We start from the raw sequence: 17608 nt of genomic DNA on the forward strand, positions 1-17608 counted from the left end.
GGAAGAGAGTTTGCAGCAGAAGCCATTTTGTGTGCACATAAGGAACATAGGCCTACGTACAACTCCATGAGAGCCATCCTTTGAGGGGGCCCCACACCACCTGGCAGAGATTTCACTGGGATCCTAGAACCGGAGCAGGGCCCTTGTGATGCCAAAGTCCCATATGACAAATGCCAAAGAAACACTCCAGTCTCACATACGGGAAACAGGTTTGTAATGAAAAGCTCAAAACATGCATCTAAATGAGGGATGCAAAGCCAAAGCACTTGGCTGATTGAACACTTCTCACTTGTGCTTAGCAAGCAAGTCACGAGTCTTAAAAAGACATGACACCACCGCCCTCATTCCAGCAGGCAGCCCAGAGCCCCCTGAACCTGCGCCTCCTCCAAAGCAAGCTGCTCCCTTGTCCATCTACCTTTTTCACTCTGGCTCAGGCAATAGCCGTGGCCAGAAGGACGATCAGTAGGTGAACCACGGCCTGGTTGCTCACTAACTCCCTGCCCAGCAGGTGAGCAGGCCCTAGCAGCGGCAGCGCATGACGGTGGTGAGCAGGAAGTAGGCATGATGAAGGGCCATGGAGGACCTTTCACCCAAGGGCCCCCAACACCTGGAGCTGACATGGTGTTTAATTGTTTAATTAATTGATCGATAGTCCACTCGTAAGCCTAGATTCTCAAGCAGCGTATAAATAAGAACCAGGCAAAAGTATTCCAATAAAACAGCGTAAATAAACAGAGAAAAGTACTAGAATTCAGTGCAGTTGTTAAATTCCATTAGAGGCCTGAGTGAATGAAAAGGGTGTTGGAAGCTTCTCAGGCAAGGGGCCAGTTCCAGAGCCAGGGTGTCGCTGGCCCCTGAAAAGGCCTTTCCTGCACAACACCCAGCCTCTGTGCTGATGGTGGGGCCACCTTGAGAAAGGCCTCTCTGGACCAAATCTGGATCCAGAAAGTTCCTATGGAGGGAGAGGCGACTGGGCTCCCTCTGGGGAGACTTTGTTGACTGGAAATCAGATCCCTGCTCTGCTCTGAAGCTCAGTCACTCGCGCGCTCTCTCAGCCTAACCCACCTTGCGGGGTTGTTGTGTGAACAAAATGAGGAGGAACGCATTGCCTCCAGTTCCTTTGGGGAAAATGCAATTACTGCGGGGTGGCAACATCCCTCCCCAGCCGATCAACGTGAAAACATGGGTGGGGCGGGGAAGTTAAACTGGGCAGTGCTGAGTCTGGTTGGTTGCAGCTGTTTTCCGCGAGCCTTGGAGTACCAGCTCGGGGCTGGCTGGGCGCAGCAGGTTGCCCTCCCTCCCTCCCTCCCTCGGCCGCGACTCCCGACGCCCCCGCGGCGGAGGCGTCTCGGCCCCCCCTTAGTCCTCCCTCCCTCCCTCTGCCCGCCGCCGCCGGCGGGGCGATGGGGAGGCGCCCGGCGAGGCAGGAGGCTCGGGCCGGCCAGCCGGAGGAGCAGCCGCGGCAGAGGCGGCGTTGGCGTTGAGCGGGGCCCGCGGCGGCGAGCGGCTCGAGGTGAGGCGCCGCGGCAGACCTGTTGGCTGCCCGGGAGGGGCCAGGCCTTTGGCCGCCGGGGGGGCCCGGCGGCGGACAAAAGAGGCTGCCGCGGGGTGGGGGCGGGCGGCGGGGGCGCTCCGCCGGGGCTGCTCCTCCTCCTCGAGACGCGCCCCTGGGCCCGGGGGGGGGCGCCCGCCAGTCCTCGAGGAGCTTTTTATTCCCCCCGCGCCCCGTTTGCATTGTCGCTTCAAGGGGGGTTCGAGAAATAGGGAGGCTGCCTGGCACGCGGCTGCAGCGCCCGGCGTGGGGCTGGGGCATCTTCCCTCTCCCCTGACCATGCCTGCTCGGAAGTAAGCGCCACGGAGTTCCGTGGGACTTACTCTCTTCGGTAAGGGCGTCCCAGATTGCAGCCGCTTGGATCGGAGGCGAGACCGCCGCCTCCCCCGAGTAAGTCCCATTGAACGCCGCGGGGCTCGCTCCCGAGCAGAAACCGACAGGATCTACCTGAACGCCTTTACTTACAAGTAAGGCACACTGCGCTCATTGGGTCTTCTGTTGTTGTTGACTTTCCTCCGAGATCCTCGGAGTAGCATATTGGCTTCTTCTGCCTCCATTTCATTCTCACAGCAACCCTGTGAGGAAGGTCAGCCTGAGAGAATGTGACTGGCCCAAGGGCACCCAGTCAGCTTCACAGTTGCATGAGGATTTGAATTTGGGTCTTCCTAGACCTGGGCCAGCTCTCTAACCCAGCCTTCCCCAACCTGGTGCTCTCCAGATGTTTTACACTACAACTCCCATCAGCCTCTTTTATTGAACTCCTTGGTTTGAAATGTAACATTTCTGGAAATTTTGAAGCCATGGAAAAAACCGGGTTTCCCCCCCATTTTTTTTCAGAAAAAACAAATTTTCTGAGAAATTGAAAAAAATCAATATTAGCCCTTTTTACAGATTGAAAGTCCCTTTGATACTTCAGGAACATCAAATATAATTATGTACAAGTTGGTTTGGCATAAAATTAGCACATTTGGTATATTAAAAGTACATTTTATTCAAACAATTATTACAGATTGAATTTTCTTTTTAAAATTTTTATTTTTTTTTGTAACAAGTGGATCTACAAGATCCTGAACTGTAAAGAATACCTGACCTGTAAGGAGCCTCTTTCGTTTTACCAGTTTATCAGGCAAAAAACAATTAAAAAAAAACAGAAGAAACCATCAACATTAATAACAAAGAAATTATTTATGTCTCTGCTAGTCCTCCACAGTGTCAAGCAGACATAAAGCATCCATCCCCATAAAAAGAACTGAGAAAACAAGGGGGGGGGCAAGATTAAATGAAACATTTTATTCATCAGGCTAAAATAGAACATTCCATAATCCATTTTTTTCTTCATTTTTTTCAATTATTCCAATTTTTAAGAAAAAAACCAAAAACAGCTTCAGGAAAAAAACAGGGAAAAACAATTTTCCCCCTGAATTTTTCCATATTTTTTCGGGGCCTTCACATCTCTACTTTTGGTTGGTCTCCATTTGTGACTGTTGGAGTGACACGTTAACTTGGGTGAGTCGGGCCTGAGATACATGCACATTTCCAGACACTTTGGGCGTGGTGGGCACATTTTGAGGAGTCTGGCCACACCAGTCGCTCAGAAGTAAGCCCCACTGAAGTCAACGGCACTTATATCCAGCTTAAGGTGCACTGGGTTGCAACCTCAACTTCTTTCTGGGTGTCCTAAAATCAGGCGTGCAAACCCACCAGAAAGAAAAGTTGCTAGCCAGTCAGGATTTTTATTAGCCAGTCTGCTTACCTGGATCTATATTAGCCATTTGTGGCACGTGCACGGTCTAGGGGAAAAGGGAGGGAGGAAACAGACAGAGGCGCCAACCCCTTTCTTGTTCTAAAAATCTTTCTTTGGTGACTTTGGACTCTAGCCCACAAAAGCTTAGGCCACAATGAACGTCTTAATCTTTAAGTTGTCACAAGACTCTTTGTTGCTTTTGTTGCAACCGACTAACGTATTTTTGTCACAGTAGCTTTTTCCCCTGTGATTTGTACAGTTCCCAGCAAAATCTAGAAAGCAAACAGGGAAACGGGAGGCCTTCCTCACACCCTGTTCTAAGCATGATCTGTGGGGTGTTATATACAAGTAGTTTCATGCTTAGGACAGCCTTCCCTCACTTGGTGCCCTTCAGATGTTTTGGACTACAACTCCCATCGGCATATGTCCAAAAGTCCATCAGCACATCAGTCCAAACCAAAGGGCACCAAGTTAGCTAGGGAAGGCTGGCTTTAAAAACAAGGTGGCATAGTGGGCGTAGTGCCAGAGTCCTCTTTGCTTTCAAATCCTCCCTGGGTATCCTTGGCTGAATCATGATCTCTGAGATTGACTGACCTCACAGGATTGTTGTGAGGGTAAGAGAGAAGAAGGGAGATGTGTGGCACTCTGAGCTCCTTGGAGAAAGTGTAAATACGCAATGGCAATCCTCTGCGTACACTTTCTCAAGATTGAGTCCTGCTGTTTTTTCAATACAGATTGCTCCTGAGCCTGCTGTAGCCAGCTTGCAACTCAGAAGTATGTCTTCTACCAATCTTAAGTCTTTTAAATATTTGGGATTTGGTCACTGCACACTCCCGTGTTATGTAAACACTTTGGGTTTTTTGTAACTACCCAGAGAGAAACATCACCTCTATTTACTTGGGACATATTTATGCCACTCGCCATTCAAGTTGTCTGGGTGGTTTACAAAACTTATACATTAATGAAATACAAAATACAGTAAAAAACCAAACCTATCAAATACCCTATCAAAACCCAGCAAGGTGCCAATGGTTCTGTTCCACCTGATTCACAAGGGCAGTCTTGTGGATTTCTTAGCTTGCTGTGTGGAATGGGCTGTCTTTGGGTAAACGGCATGGTTTTTGTTCCATCTTTGCCAGTTCACTTCAACATAGATGCAGGCTGATTTGCCCGGATGCAATTCCTGCCATCATTACACAAGGCCAGCTCTACCGTTAGGCAAAGTGAGGCAGCTATGGGAGCATTAGCAAGATGCTGGCAAACAGAGCGGCATGCTCCACATGTCCTGCCCTGAATCCCCTCAGCAGCCCACAGCTGTGGTGGAGAATGCTGCCAGGCTGTGAAAATAAACGTGCACCGTACTTCCATAAAGTCCAAGCCACAGAGTTATACCATATTTAAAATATACATTTTTTAAAAAATGAATTTTCCTACATTCTGAAAAGTATTTTTTACAGCAAGGTCTTGTACATTTTTACATACATTGTAAAACGTACATTTTTGCCTTTGCATGAAGCCTTTCTAAAATCTAAAATCTGTGATCCAGACTAAGAAAACTACATTTTTTTAAAAAGCAGACTGTGATGCTGGCCACGCTGGTGCAGTTGTCTCCAGAGGTGTTGGCTCAGACTGACAGGAGGTGTAGTCCGAAACATCTGGGGGACACCAGGTTGAGGAAGGCTGGGTTAGGCGATATGTCATCCACATCAGGATGTGATCTCCATGCTTAGCTCTTCCATGGAGGAAGCAGCTTTTTCTAACCACATATATTTTAAGATGATCACGGAGAGACACATTTTAGAAACAACAAGATTAAAGAACAACAACACTTGAGAAAGGGCACATCAGAGCCTAACTTCAGAACCATTTTTGCTTGGGCATCAGCTGTGGCATAGGAAGGAGCAGCAGGATTGGAAGCATCTTTCCTGTGGGACAGCCATCTGTCGGGAATGCTTTGATTTGGATTCCTGCATTGAGCAGGGGGTTGGACTTGATGGCCTTATAGGCCCCTTCCAACTCTACTATTCTATGATGCTATGATTCTCTTTGGGTCATCTGGTTGGCCACTGAGAGAACAGGATGCTGAAAAAGAGTTAAAATTAACTGGTCAAAGTCAGACTTGTTCATGTAGCTCTGATTTTGAAAGAATTGTACTGGTTAACTGTTTGTTTCTGGGTCCAATTCAAGGTCTTGGGAGTTACCTTTAAAGCCCTAAATGGTTTAGGATCCAAATACCTGAAGCAGGGCCTCTTCCTGTAGCAGCTGCCCGCATCTTGAGATCACAGGTTGAGGCCTCCCCTGCCTACTCCAACCCCTTTCCTTATTGGGAGGACAAAATGCAGTGGCCAGATTGGTAACAGGAACCAGACAGTCCGAACATATAAAACCGATTCTGGCCCACTTGCATTGGCTGCCTGCATGTTTCCGAGCTTGATTCAAAATGCTAGTTTTAACCTATAAAGCCTTACAAGGCTTGGGGCCACAATACCTGATGGAACGCCTCTCCCAACACGAACCCATCCATGCACTACGCTCAACATCCAAGGCCCTCCTCCAGGTGCCTACTCCGAGGGAAGCTTGGAGGGTGGCAACAAGGGAGAGGGCCTTCTCAGTGGTGGCCCCCAAATTATGGAATGATCTTTCTGACGAGGTGTGCCTGGCGCCAACACTGTTATCTTTTCGGCACCAGGTCAAGACTTTCTTCTTCTCCCAGGCATTTTAGCATGTGTTTTAAATTGTTTTTTTTTTTAAGTGTTTTTAAATTTGTATATTTGTTTTTAATGTTTTTAATTGTTGTAAACCACCCAGAGAGCTTCAGCTGTGGGGCGGTATACAAATGTAATAAATAATAAATAATAATAATTTGGTAGCTACAAAGGAGAGGGCTCTCTCAGTGGTGGTCCTCTGGTGTTGGAATGCCCTTCCAAAAGAGGTGTGCCTACCGCCTCCTGTATGATCTTTTTGGAACCAGGTTAAGAAGCTTTTATTTACCCAGGCATTTTAATCTGTGTAATCCTTTGCTCTCTAATGTAATTTTTGTCTGCTGCCTTTTGTTCTGGTTGCTGACATTAGTGTTTTACTGCATTGTAATAGGTTTTTCTTAATTTATTATCTATATTATTTTACGCTGCCTCGGAATCTGTTTTCATGCAAGGTGGTGCAGAAATGCTTTAAATAAATATGAAAATAAAAATTCGGATGGGACTGCTCCGGAGGCCACTTGGGTTCAAAGGCAGGCTTGCTGGGTTGTTTTGTGATGCCACTGAATGAAAAGAGTGATGATGTAGCTCCTGTACAAAAATAAGAACTATATCTGTTGCTCCACCCACTTTTAGTTTAGTTGATCTTGCCTTAAAAAATTTCCAGAGTAAAGTGGTTCCTCAGATTGTATATGATGCTGCAGTTTGTGGTTGGATGACACTCAGCTAGCCAAATTAGAGGCAGTTCAAAATAGTTTTTTGGGAACTTTTGATTTTTCCTCCTGGCCCCCCTGCAACATTGATCCGGGCAGAGGTTGGCCTTCCCTCCGTTAGAGGTCGTATTCACTATTCTCTGATTAATTTTTGGAGAACTTTAAAGGAACCTTCTGCCAAGGTGTTACCAAAACTATGTTTTGATCAGTTGCTAAAGTGCAAATTTTGGTCCTCAAGGTTCCATAATCTACTTCAGTCATGTTGTATCTTGGGTTTGAGAATGTAATTATGGCCGTAGTGCTTTCTTAGATAGACAGGCCGCTATCAATTCTGGCAGCAGTTCTTCAGGGTCTCAGGCAGGGGACCTACCTGGAGATGCCAGGGGCTGAACCTGACACCTTCTGCATCCCAAGCATCTCCTGTAAACACCACTGAGCTACAGGTCACCTGTCCTGCTGTCTCCCAAAGTGAAATTGAGTCCACACATTCCTTAACGCATGGAATTTGATTTATGTGCCTGCCACACTGTTCTAGTCTGTTGCAGTTTTTCTGTTACTTCTACCTTGACCTGTCCCTCAATTTTTTCATACTGTCCTTTGGCTGTCCTTATGCTGCTTGTTGTGCATTAGAGAGGCAGTGTGGTATAGTGGTTAGAGAGTTGTACTTGGACCAAGAAGAACTGACCCCAAGCTAGTCATTTTCTCTCAGCCTAATCAATCTCATAGCGTTGTTATGAAGATAAAGGATCATGTGTGCTTGTCTGAGCTTCTTAGAGTGAGTGGAACAAAAATCACATTGGTGTGCAGTGCAGAGGTGCAAAAATTGTCTGAGGATCAAGAGGGTTTAAGTTGTAAGCTGGCACACCTATTTGTGAGTAACTTTACTTTAAAAAGCCATCAAATGTACATACGGGCAGGGGCACCAAGCTGTTGCTGATAGTGGCATGTTGGCATTCACTGAATAGTGGAAAATGTCCAGAGACAATTGCAACCTCTTTGAGGAGGGTTGCTTTTCCTGTGATGAATGTTAGAAGTGGGGTCCTAAACAACAGAGTTGCCAACAAGTTTTCCGCAAAGGTAAATTTCAAGTCAAATATAGAAGTTCCTCCTCAGGCAAAAAACCTGGGGAATTCCAAGGGACAATGAACCAAAATGAGTCAGAGCAACAATATTTTATATAGTGGTTGCACCCATCCGTAACTGGGCCCCACTGAATACATGCATGCAGGCTATTAATCAAGATTTGTGGGTGAGTGTCACTTGCTTCTCAACAGCACTGGGTGCCCCCTTGGCAGCCTAGAGAAGTCAACGTTCCTCGGCTCCAACACCAGGCCAGTTTTCTCCCAGCTTTACAGTGGAGATTATAGATGGACCTACTAGCAAACCAAATGCTTGTTTAGCTTTCTCCATTGCCCTTTCTGCGTGCACCAGGCAGGCTACCCACCTTTTCTATATTTTTAAAAGCACTGCATGTGAAAAGGACAACTAGTTTATTCGTTCACCCACCTTAGTACATAACAAAACAAGGAAGTCCTGTGGCACCTGCAAGATGAACACATTTATTGTGGCATAGGCTTTTATGGGCTGGACCTCCACATGCATCTGACTTTCTGTCTCAAGAACTGTGTTAGTCTTTAAGATGCCACGGGGCTGTTTCTTCCTTTTGTTGCAATGGATTAACATAGCTATCTCCCTGGATTATTTCGTTTTTGTTTTTTGTAAAAGGACACTCTTTGAAAGTGCAAAATTGCAGGGGGCGGGGAGGTCATTTGATGACATGACAGTGGAGCTAGCCAGTCAGCAAGTACCATGCATAGCAGGCTACTACAAACCCTCAGAACCTTTTGCTTTTCCAGAGCTTAACCTTATTGGGACAGAGAGGTCTTACTTGAAGGGCACCTTCGGGACATTTTGACTGAAATATCAGTGCAGATTTAGAAAGCACAGAATAGCTGTTGTAAGACCAGCAAAACTTATCATCTCAAGGACCATACCTTCCTAGAAGCAGGAACGTTGCCAGGGATGGCGTCCCCATCTGCTTGAAAACTTTTTAAGGTCCGTGAAATGCATCTAGTTCATACACACGATATCTGCCTTTTCTGTTTGCTGATAACTCTGATATCAAACTGGGGAGAAGAGAATTAGTTCCAGCCTTAGATTGAATCTAGGGTAACGAAAGAGTTTGTGAAATGTGCCCATGAAGAAAACAAATCGCTTGGCATGCCAGTTCTGTTGGCTGAATACTGACAACAAGCGTTAGATGAAAGGTTTTAAAATACGATTGCAATATAAATGCAAACAGCCAACGCTGTTGCTATATGGATTCATTTCCTGTCTGCCCTTATCAGAGTTTGTTTTATTTTATTTTAGTATCACGCAGTTTGCTGGCAGAGATCTTTCTCCATGTTTGCTTTTCTTCATACTGGCTGTTTGTCTGATTTTATTCTTCTGCTGATGGGAGTTAACATAAGGTTAATTAAGTACAACTGCATGCTGATAAGAAATAATGCAGAGAACATCTGTATTCCTTCCTAGCTAAAGCTATAAAAATGATGCTGCCTGCAGCCCCAATTTTATGATAGATGAAAAAAAGTTATTTTTTTAAAGCATATAGTATAGAGTCGCCATAAGTTGTAATCGACTTGAAGGCACATAACAACAACAACAAAGTGAGATAATAATCATGCACTGCTCCACATATTTGCACCTCCTCCCTGCAGATATTTAAAAATTTGCAGAAAAGTAACCCACATTTTATACAAAGAAGCCTGTTGTCTGCAACTGGTATAAATGACGCACATTTGCAATATATGAACTTAATTTGCTTAAATGGGCCTGTTTCTGCTAACCCTGGAGAGGGGCACGGAGATATTGTTGACTCAGTTCTAGCCTCTAACCCTCAGATAGCCTGCTGACTACCTCTTTTGACTTCATAGATTTTGCCACACATTTATTTTATTTATTTATTATTAACATTTGTATACTTCACATAATGAAACCAGCAATATACTGTACAGTAAAATCTAACCAATAAAATGCAGTTATATTGCACTTATGTAATCTGGTACATTTTTAACTTTTGGGAGGATCCAGCCAAGGTTGGATCTCTACTAGGACGTAAATCCACAGGTCATTCCTTTTGTCTGCTCCTCTCCAGAGCTATGAAGACTAAAAACAATAGCGTGACCCAGCTAATGTTGAGCACTTTTAGATCTAATTTTAACTTCAGTGGGAAAGAAGTGAGCCCATTTTATTTATTTATTTAGTCAGTTTTAAACCACCATTTATCAGCAGAGTGGTTTCCACAGTACCATGTAAATGGTAAAAGTTCAGTAAAACATTTCAAAAATATAAACCCCTAAAATCAAGTCAATCCATCGTTAAAGTACAGGAGCAAAACGCACAATATCACTGACCCTCTGAACCTCCATCTGTTCCAAAAGCTTGTCTGAACAATTGATGTGTCTTCAGTTAATGCTGAAAACTCCATCCTGAGCATGACAATTGCGCCTCCAGGGGAAGGGACTCCACATGCTTTAACTTTCTTGTTGACATTAAAATAGCTTGGTGTTCAGATCATAGGAGCTTGGGTGTGTGTCAGATAGACTGTGTTGTGCATCTGTGGAACCCAGTAGTCCTTGGTCGAAGAACTGGCAGTGCCTGAGCTAATTTTATAATGGGTTCACATATTGCCATTTTGAACTTACCATCAGATACTAGTTATGTGCTGCTTTTTTTTTCAAGCAACAAGCCTGAGGTATATGCATACAGGCCTGCAGATACTTCATATGCATGTCAGTTCCATTTTTTTCAGTGAAATAACTGTTAGTTGTATGAGCTGGTGAACTCATCTGACTGCAGAGACAGACCATCTGTACTTGCTGTCTGCTACTAGCAACATGCGCTTTTTTTAATCCTCAGTTTCACATCTATAGAGAATGTCATGGACCTAGTATATGCCATTGTCCTCAGTGATAGAACAATTACTGCAGAAACTGGTATTCTGAGGATAAACAACTGTCTTTCCCAGAGTGGTCAGGGACATCCATCCAAGTGGTGCATACCTGTGGTGTGATCTTTTCTCCGAATGTGTAGATCAACAGCCATGGGCTCTGCAGGGGCAGACCACTTCAAAGACATCAGCCCTGTGGTGACTCCAGAGGGGAATGTGGTGATGAGCTTCAGCTTTGACAGCTACCAGCTGGAAGAAGAGGAGCTGCAGGCTAAAGGGTGTCAGGCCAAAGGAGTCCTCACTTTCATGGAGCCAGGTAAGAACTATGGATGTAGTTTCCATGAAGGATGTTACTGTCAGTGGGAAATTCTAAATTTCTGCAGATAGCTTTCCTCCCTTGAGAAAATCTCATTTTCATGTTTGCATACCTTTGCAGCTTTGGACCATAGTAGACTGCAAGTGGGACCTGCAAGAAAACATTGCAGAGCGGGGTGCTCCTGTCCAAAGTTCCAGCAGCTATGCCCTCTTCCGGGATACTCCATTCCATTTCCTCTCCCCCTTTTCCTTTCCCTCCTTCCAACAGTCAGTCAGCATTTTATGTCCACAGAGAATGCTCAGTCCCTTGAGGGGGGTGGGTGTCCCCTTAGGCTCCCCCCTAAAGTTTTTTGGACTTCTAGAAACCTTGGGGCTTCCCCTGAGTAGTTTGCTGTTTGCAGTACACAGTGTCTTCGTGGGTATACAGCAGTGAAGGGAGATATTCAGCAGGAAACTGGGACATGCCCTTAAAATGGACCAGGAGCATATTCTGGATAGGGACATCATAGCTGCTTTTTCCTTAAAATAAAAAGCGTGAATAACGTTAACATGCAGTACAGTAGTTTGTTTCTCAGCTTTAGAAAGGATTATGAATATGCTGCAATTCAGCACAAGAAGAAAAAAACTCCACCAGAGTTTGGCACTGAATATAGAATTTGGAATCAGTGCAGCACAACCCTAGGCTGTTTTTTCTCTCAGAAGTAAGTTCCACCAAGTTCGATGGGGTCTGTTTGTATGTAAATGCGCTTAGGATTGCAGTGTTAGAATCTGTATTGGTCTGACTGGCTAGTTTTTCTGTGTCTTTTGTGTTGCTGGGGGGGAAAGTGTTCTAACACACGAGACCTCATGTGCACAACCGCATCCTGAGATGACCCAGTAGTATCTTGCCATATTTTGTGTACTCAGTTGGCACATATGCTACAACCATCCAGGTTCACTACAGACAATCCCTGTGGGGGCTTGTACCTTGTGACGCCCTTCCCTGGCTCTCCCTGTCAGGTTCCTACCTGCGCGTGGCTACTGCCTGTCACTAGGCACCACCAGGGACTCCACCAGTCCGGACTGTCCTTTTTTATTGTTTCTCTCCCCGCTCTAGCACAGATCTCAACAGATCCCCCTGCTAGGCAACCACCAGTCACGTCCTAATACTAGTATTCCCAGAGACTCTGAATACTGGTATTGTTATTCTCTTCACCGCTTCCACCATTTGTTACAGTTTCCCTTCAGCCTTGGTCATTACCTTACCCTCCCTTCTGGTCTGTGAAACCCCAGCCAAGGATCAGGCCTTTGGTAAACCAAATTAAGTATTTATTAAAGATAACAAAGCTAACAAGATTAACAAGATTTCTTCTTAAGGCACATAAGCATATGGTTTTACTCAATACTAATCCGAACTCCACCCCCCTCCTTCTCCACTCTCTCCTGGCAAACAACTCTCTCAAACCCCACCAAGCAACCCACTCTTTCTCTTCTCCCCCCAGATTCCACTCTCCCTCTTCCTTTTGTACGTTCAGCCATTTTAAACACTCAGCCAATCATCTAGCATTCTACTGCCCATTCACTCCCCCTCCTCTTTCACTCCACTTACCATGTATCTTCTAAACAACCAACACTTACCATATATACATTAATATAGGAACATCACATACCTCTCCTTGGAAAATCATCACCCCTATTTTTGCCTTCTGGGATGCTTTGGTAAAGTCCTGCTAGTGTGATTTGCTAGCATCATCACCTTATGGGGTTCTACACCAAAAACTTGGCAAAGCTTGTCTTATAGAACAGGAGTGGGCAGAAGGTAGATATCTGGGTGATTTGCAGCAGGTTGACAAGGTACTTGATGTCCTGGTCAGGTCTTGAATCCCACAGGGCAAGGATTTGCAGAACCACGGATAGCTCCGAGTGAGCAACCTGCTCTAACAAAAGTTGAGAGCAGATGGAGCCTTTTTAAGCCTCTGCCCCTGGGAGCCTACCCCTCCCAGGTTGTGCCTCCTTGTGGGTAACTTGAGATTTTTAGGCCCAGGAACTGGCCCGAAGATACACACTCCTCCACTCCATCGCCTGCCATCTAATGCTCTCCCTGCACCACTCAGTCGGCGAGGTTCTGTGGGAACCATTTGGTTCCTCAGGGGAAGGTGCCTGTGGGGGTCTCCGCCTCTGGCCTGATGGGAGGCTGTTCTGTGGGCTCTTGCCTGTCAGCCTGAGGCTGTGTGGTCTCCAGATCTCTGGCATCAGGCTCAGAGCTCTGAACCTGGTCTGGCTCTTGAGCTGAGACCTCTGCAATGTCCAACGCTGTGTCTTTATCATTCCTGGATTCTGGGGCCGTGACATCTGATTCCCAATTGTTAATGGTAACGACAAATAGACATTGAATTAGGCAGCTGAAGCAAAGAAACCCTGGCTCAGCGAGGAGTGCAACGTTGTGGGTGAGAGTCCTGTGAGCGCCATTCTGAAAACGAATCTCTCAGCTCAGAATGTGCTCTTCAGAAGCTGCCTCTTCTTTAATTCAGACTGTGCCTGTTGTTTGCACCTGGTTCCGTTCCATTGGGTCTTGGGGTCCCATTCATTAAAAAACAAAGCAGGTGCAAAAGCATGACGTTTGCCCAGTCCTGTTTTAGAATAACTGTTGGAAACATTACACACAAAATCATATTTGGCACAGAGCTGCTCCCACACAGGTGCATCTTCTTTCTGTTGCAAGGGGGTGATTCTTAAGCGCTTTTCCTCAAGAGGAGGCCTGGGCCTTGTTGCAATGTCATGCCTCACTGTGACCACTTTGCTGGTCTCCTCTCATGCTGGGAGGAAGGGAACCACCATCCCCAACTCAGAGTTACATCCAAGCCAGGGTCATGGTTCGTTTTCTGCCAGGAGACTACGATCTGCAGCCAAGGTTTGTTCTTGGTTTACTAACCGTGATTTGTTGGAGTGAAACAAAAGCACAAACTCTGGCTCAGATGTCATGCTAAATCATGGGTTGTGATGGCTTCCTCTTGTTCATGATAAACCATTAACTCTGGTTTAATGCGACTCACACATTTTGTGTTTCTGCAGTACCCAGTATTTCTGCCCCTTACTTTCTCTGCATATTTGTTGGCCTTTTTGTGCTCCGTAACACATTATTTGGCTAAGTGGGGTTTCAGAATAAACAGAGGGTGGCTGGCATCCAAATGGGCAATCAAAAAGAGAAGGTCAAAGACCAAGATGCTGGAGAGTGGGAACTTTTATTTTTGATAAAACCCAACGCGTTTCAGCCTGTTATCTGCAGGCCTTCATCAGGGGATAATAGCTTGTAAGGTTAAAAGATGAGCAAATCGCTTTCTGTACTGTACATTATCCCCTGATGAAGGCCTGCAGATAACAGGCTGAAACGCGTTGGGTTTTATCAAAAATAAAAGTTCCCACTCTCCAGCATCTTGGTCTTTGACCTTCTCTTTTTGATAAGTCGGGTTTCAGGCCTGGTTTTGCCACGGAAACAGCCTTGGTTGCCCTGTATGATGACCTTTGTCGGGAGAGAGACGGGGGGAGTGTGACTCTGCTGATTCTCCTTGATCTCTCAACGGCTTTTGATACCATCGACCATGGTATCCTTCTGGGGAGTCTGGCTGAGTTGGGAGTGGGAGGTACTGCATGGCGGTGGTTCTGTTCCTACTTGGCGGGTCGCCTCCAGAAGGTGGTGCTTGGGGAACATTACTCGGCACCCTGGACTCTCCAGTATGGGGTTCTACAGGGGTAAGTTCTGTCCCCCATGCTGTTCAACATCTACATGAAACCGTTGGGTGCAGTCATCCAGAGCTTTGGAGTGCGTTGCCATCAGTATGCTGATGACACGCAGCTCTATTTCTCCTTTTCATCTTCTTCAGGTGAGGCTGTCAATGTGCCTGGCTGTGACAATGGACTGGATGAGGGCTAATAAACTGAGGCTCAATCCAGACAAGACTGAGATGGGTGGTTCTTCTGACCAGATGGTGGATGTCCAACCTGTCCTGGATGGGGTTGCACTCCCCCTGAAAGAGCAGGTTCATAGCTTGGGGGTTCTCCTAGAACCATCTCTGTCACTTGAGGCTCAGGTAGCCTCGGTGGCACGGAGTGCCTTCTATCAACTTTGGTTGGTGGCCCAACTACATCTCTATCTGGACAGGGATAACCTGGCTTCAGTTGTCCATGCTCTGGTAACCTCCAAATTAGATTACAGCAATGCACTCGATATGTGGGGCTGCCTTTGAAGACGGTTCAGAAACTGCAGCTTGTGCAAAATGCAGCGGCCAGATTGGTAACAGGGACCAGACGGTCCGAACATATAAAACCGATTCTGGCCCACTTGCACTGGCTGCCTCTATGTTTCCGAGCTCAATTCAAGGTGCTGGTTTTGACCTATAAAGCCTTACACGGCTTGGGACCACAATACCTGATGGAACGCCTCTCCCGATACGAACCCACCCGTACACTACGTTCAAGATCAAAGGCCCTCCTCCGGGTGTCTACCCCAAGGGAAGCTCAGAGTGGTAACAAGGGAGAGGGCCTTCTCAGTGGTGGCCCCCAAATTATGGAATGATCTTTTTGACAAGGTGTGCCTGGCGCCAACACTGTTATCTTTTCGGTGCCAGGTCAAGACTTTCCTCTTCTCCCAGGCATTTTAGCATGTGTTTTATACTGTTTAAATTTTTAAATGGTGTTTTAAATTGTTTTTATAAGACCTGTTTTAAATTGTATTTGTTTTAATGTTTTTAGTTACTGTAAACTGCCCAGAGAGCTTTGGCTATGGGGCGGTATACAAGTATAATTAAATAAATAAATAAATAAATGATAAGGTGTGCAGCAAAGATCTGGTATTTGAGCACCTCCTGAGTATCGGCTGAAAGGTTGCAATTTGCTGAACGGAATTTAATCAGACTGGTATTTATTGTGTAGCGTGCATCATCCCTGCAGGCACTAGATACTCTGCAAAAGCCTGCCGTTTTCAAACATTAATGCCAGCATTTTAAAAATTAAATCTAGAAATGGTGGTTAAATCCCTCTCTTCATGCTGGAATGAGAGAGCAGTGGTTAGCTGTTCTGGAATGGTTTCCAGTTTTATCCCCGTGGAACCGAGAAGTACATGAGCAGAGATTTATATCCTTGCCTTCCTTGTGATGGCTACAGTCCTGTGCACACTTACTTGAGAGAAGCCCTACTGAACAGAGTAGAAGTTATTGTGAGCAGGATTGCAATGTTTAGTCAGTTAAAAAAACTGGTTTTAACTGATTTCCCCTTCCCCCCAAAAAAGAGCTGAGGTCATCTGGAGAATGTTGGATGCTGAAATGGTTGCCTGCAGTTTCTCCTCTTGGTAGGGCAGAACTGTACAGTACCTGATGATCCCTCTGAGGGGTTGCCTCCAGAAAGTCTCCCCTGTGCTTCTGTAATGTGTAGCAAACCTTACCTGAGTTCTGATGCCCTCCATGCTGTGCATTGTCCCACCTTCACCACCAGGAAGAGCTGATGATGTGGGAAGCAGTAGAACATCCACAGTGCGCTGGTGTTAGGATACACGTTACACACACAGAGAGAAGTGGAGAACTCCACACAGAGCTGCCATTTCTAGTTGATAGTGTCAGCTAGGGATGCCTGAAAACATTTGCTCCTAGGAGAATCACAAGGCAGCTCTGGATCTGCCTGATTAAATAGCCTGAAACCCCTTGCTTTTAAATAAGCTGGAGCAGCTCTGGAACTCACTCCTTGAGGATGGAGCATTAGCTTGTTTTCTTTTAAATAATGATATTGCTGAAATTCATAATAACTCAGTTTGGTATACGACAGCCTTTGCCAGCCTGGGGATGAGGGGAGTTGTAGTCCAAAACATCGGGCGGGCATAAGGAAAGGGAAGGCTGAATTAAGCCATCTTTTGTGCTGATTTGAAACTCAGTAGTTGCACTCAGATTAGACATTCTTGTGGAATGGTAGCAGCCAGCAATCAATCACGCAAAAAGTGTGCTGTGTGCATGCGCTACAATATTGGTCTGATCTACAATTCCCATGGAGGAGGGAAGGGAGGTCAATGAGATCATGAGTGTGTTTGTGGCCACCATCAGTACTCCTGTGCCAACATTATAAATCAGGCAAGAATTCTTGGGGAACAGACAAGCATCTTCCAGCCCTTGTTGAGGGAACTCATAAATACTAAGCCAATTCAGAGTTAAGCCAATTCCAAGCCAAGTACAGATTGCCTATCACCAGCTTTCAAGCTGTATGGTGTCTGGCACACTATTAGATACTTGGAAAATGCAATTAATAATGACAATAACAATAATATAGTGAAAATCACTTGCTGCATGATAAACCTAGAAATAGTCTAGGGCCGTCCATCCTATCCCCTTGTTACCTCTGGTATGGCTCATTTTCTCTCTTCTTTTTGGTTCTCTAGTCTGTGAAGACCCCGAACCCCAGGATCGCTACCATGGGATTTATTTTGCTATGCTGCTAGCAGGAGTTGGGTTTCTCTTGCCATATAATAGCTTTATCACAGATGTGGACTATCTTCATCACAAGTACCCAGGTACAAGTTTCCTCAATATTTTAAAACTCCAAAAATGTAGATTTAGGCTGTTTTGCTGGACTCAGTCATTCTGGCATGAGACATTCATCACTCTTTGATACCTG

The 17608-nt window shown here is 45.7% G+C and overlaps 1 protein-coding gene across 5 annotated transcripts in view; it reads left to right on the top strand.

The window, feature by feature from the left end:
* Positions 1 to 1226: 1226 nt before the first annotated feature.
* SLC29A4 (solute carrier family 29 member 4) overlaps positions 1227 to 17608 on the top strand; it is a 36267-nt gene continuing 19885 nt past the window's right edge. For 4 of the 5 annotated variants that reach the window (XM_061600029.1, XM_061600031.1, XM_061600030.1 and 1 more), the window contains exons 1-3: positions 1228 to 1513; positions 10804 to 10976; positions 17373 to 17504. In XM_061600029.1, the coding sequence (XP_061456013.1) occupies positions 10814 to 10976; positions 17373 to 17504 (295 nt within the window). In that variant the 5' untranslated portion in view covers positions 1228 to 1513; positions 10804 to 10813. Of the gene's footprint in view, positions 1514 to 10803; positions 10977 to 17372; positions 17505 to 17608 lie in introns of all 5 variants that reach the window. The other variant, XM_061600032.1, reaches the window with a different exon arrangement.

This window comes from Rhineura floridana, chromosome 17 (genome assembly GCF_030035675.1).
Source record: "Rhineura floridana isolate rRhiFlo1 chromosome 17, rRhiFlo1.hap2, whole genome shotgun sequence".
Classification (NCBI taxonomy): Eukaryota; Metazoa; Chordata; class Lepidosauria; order Squamata; family Rhineuridae; genus Rhineura; species Rhineura floridana.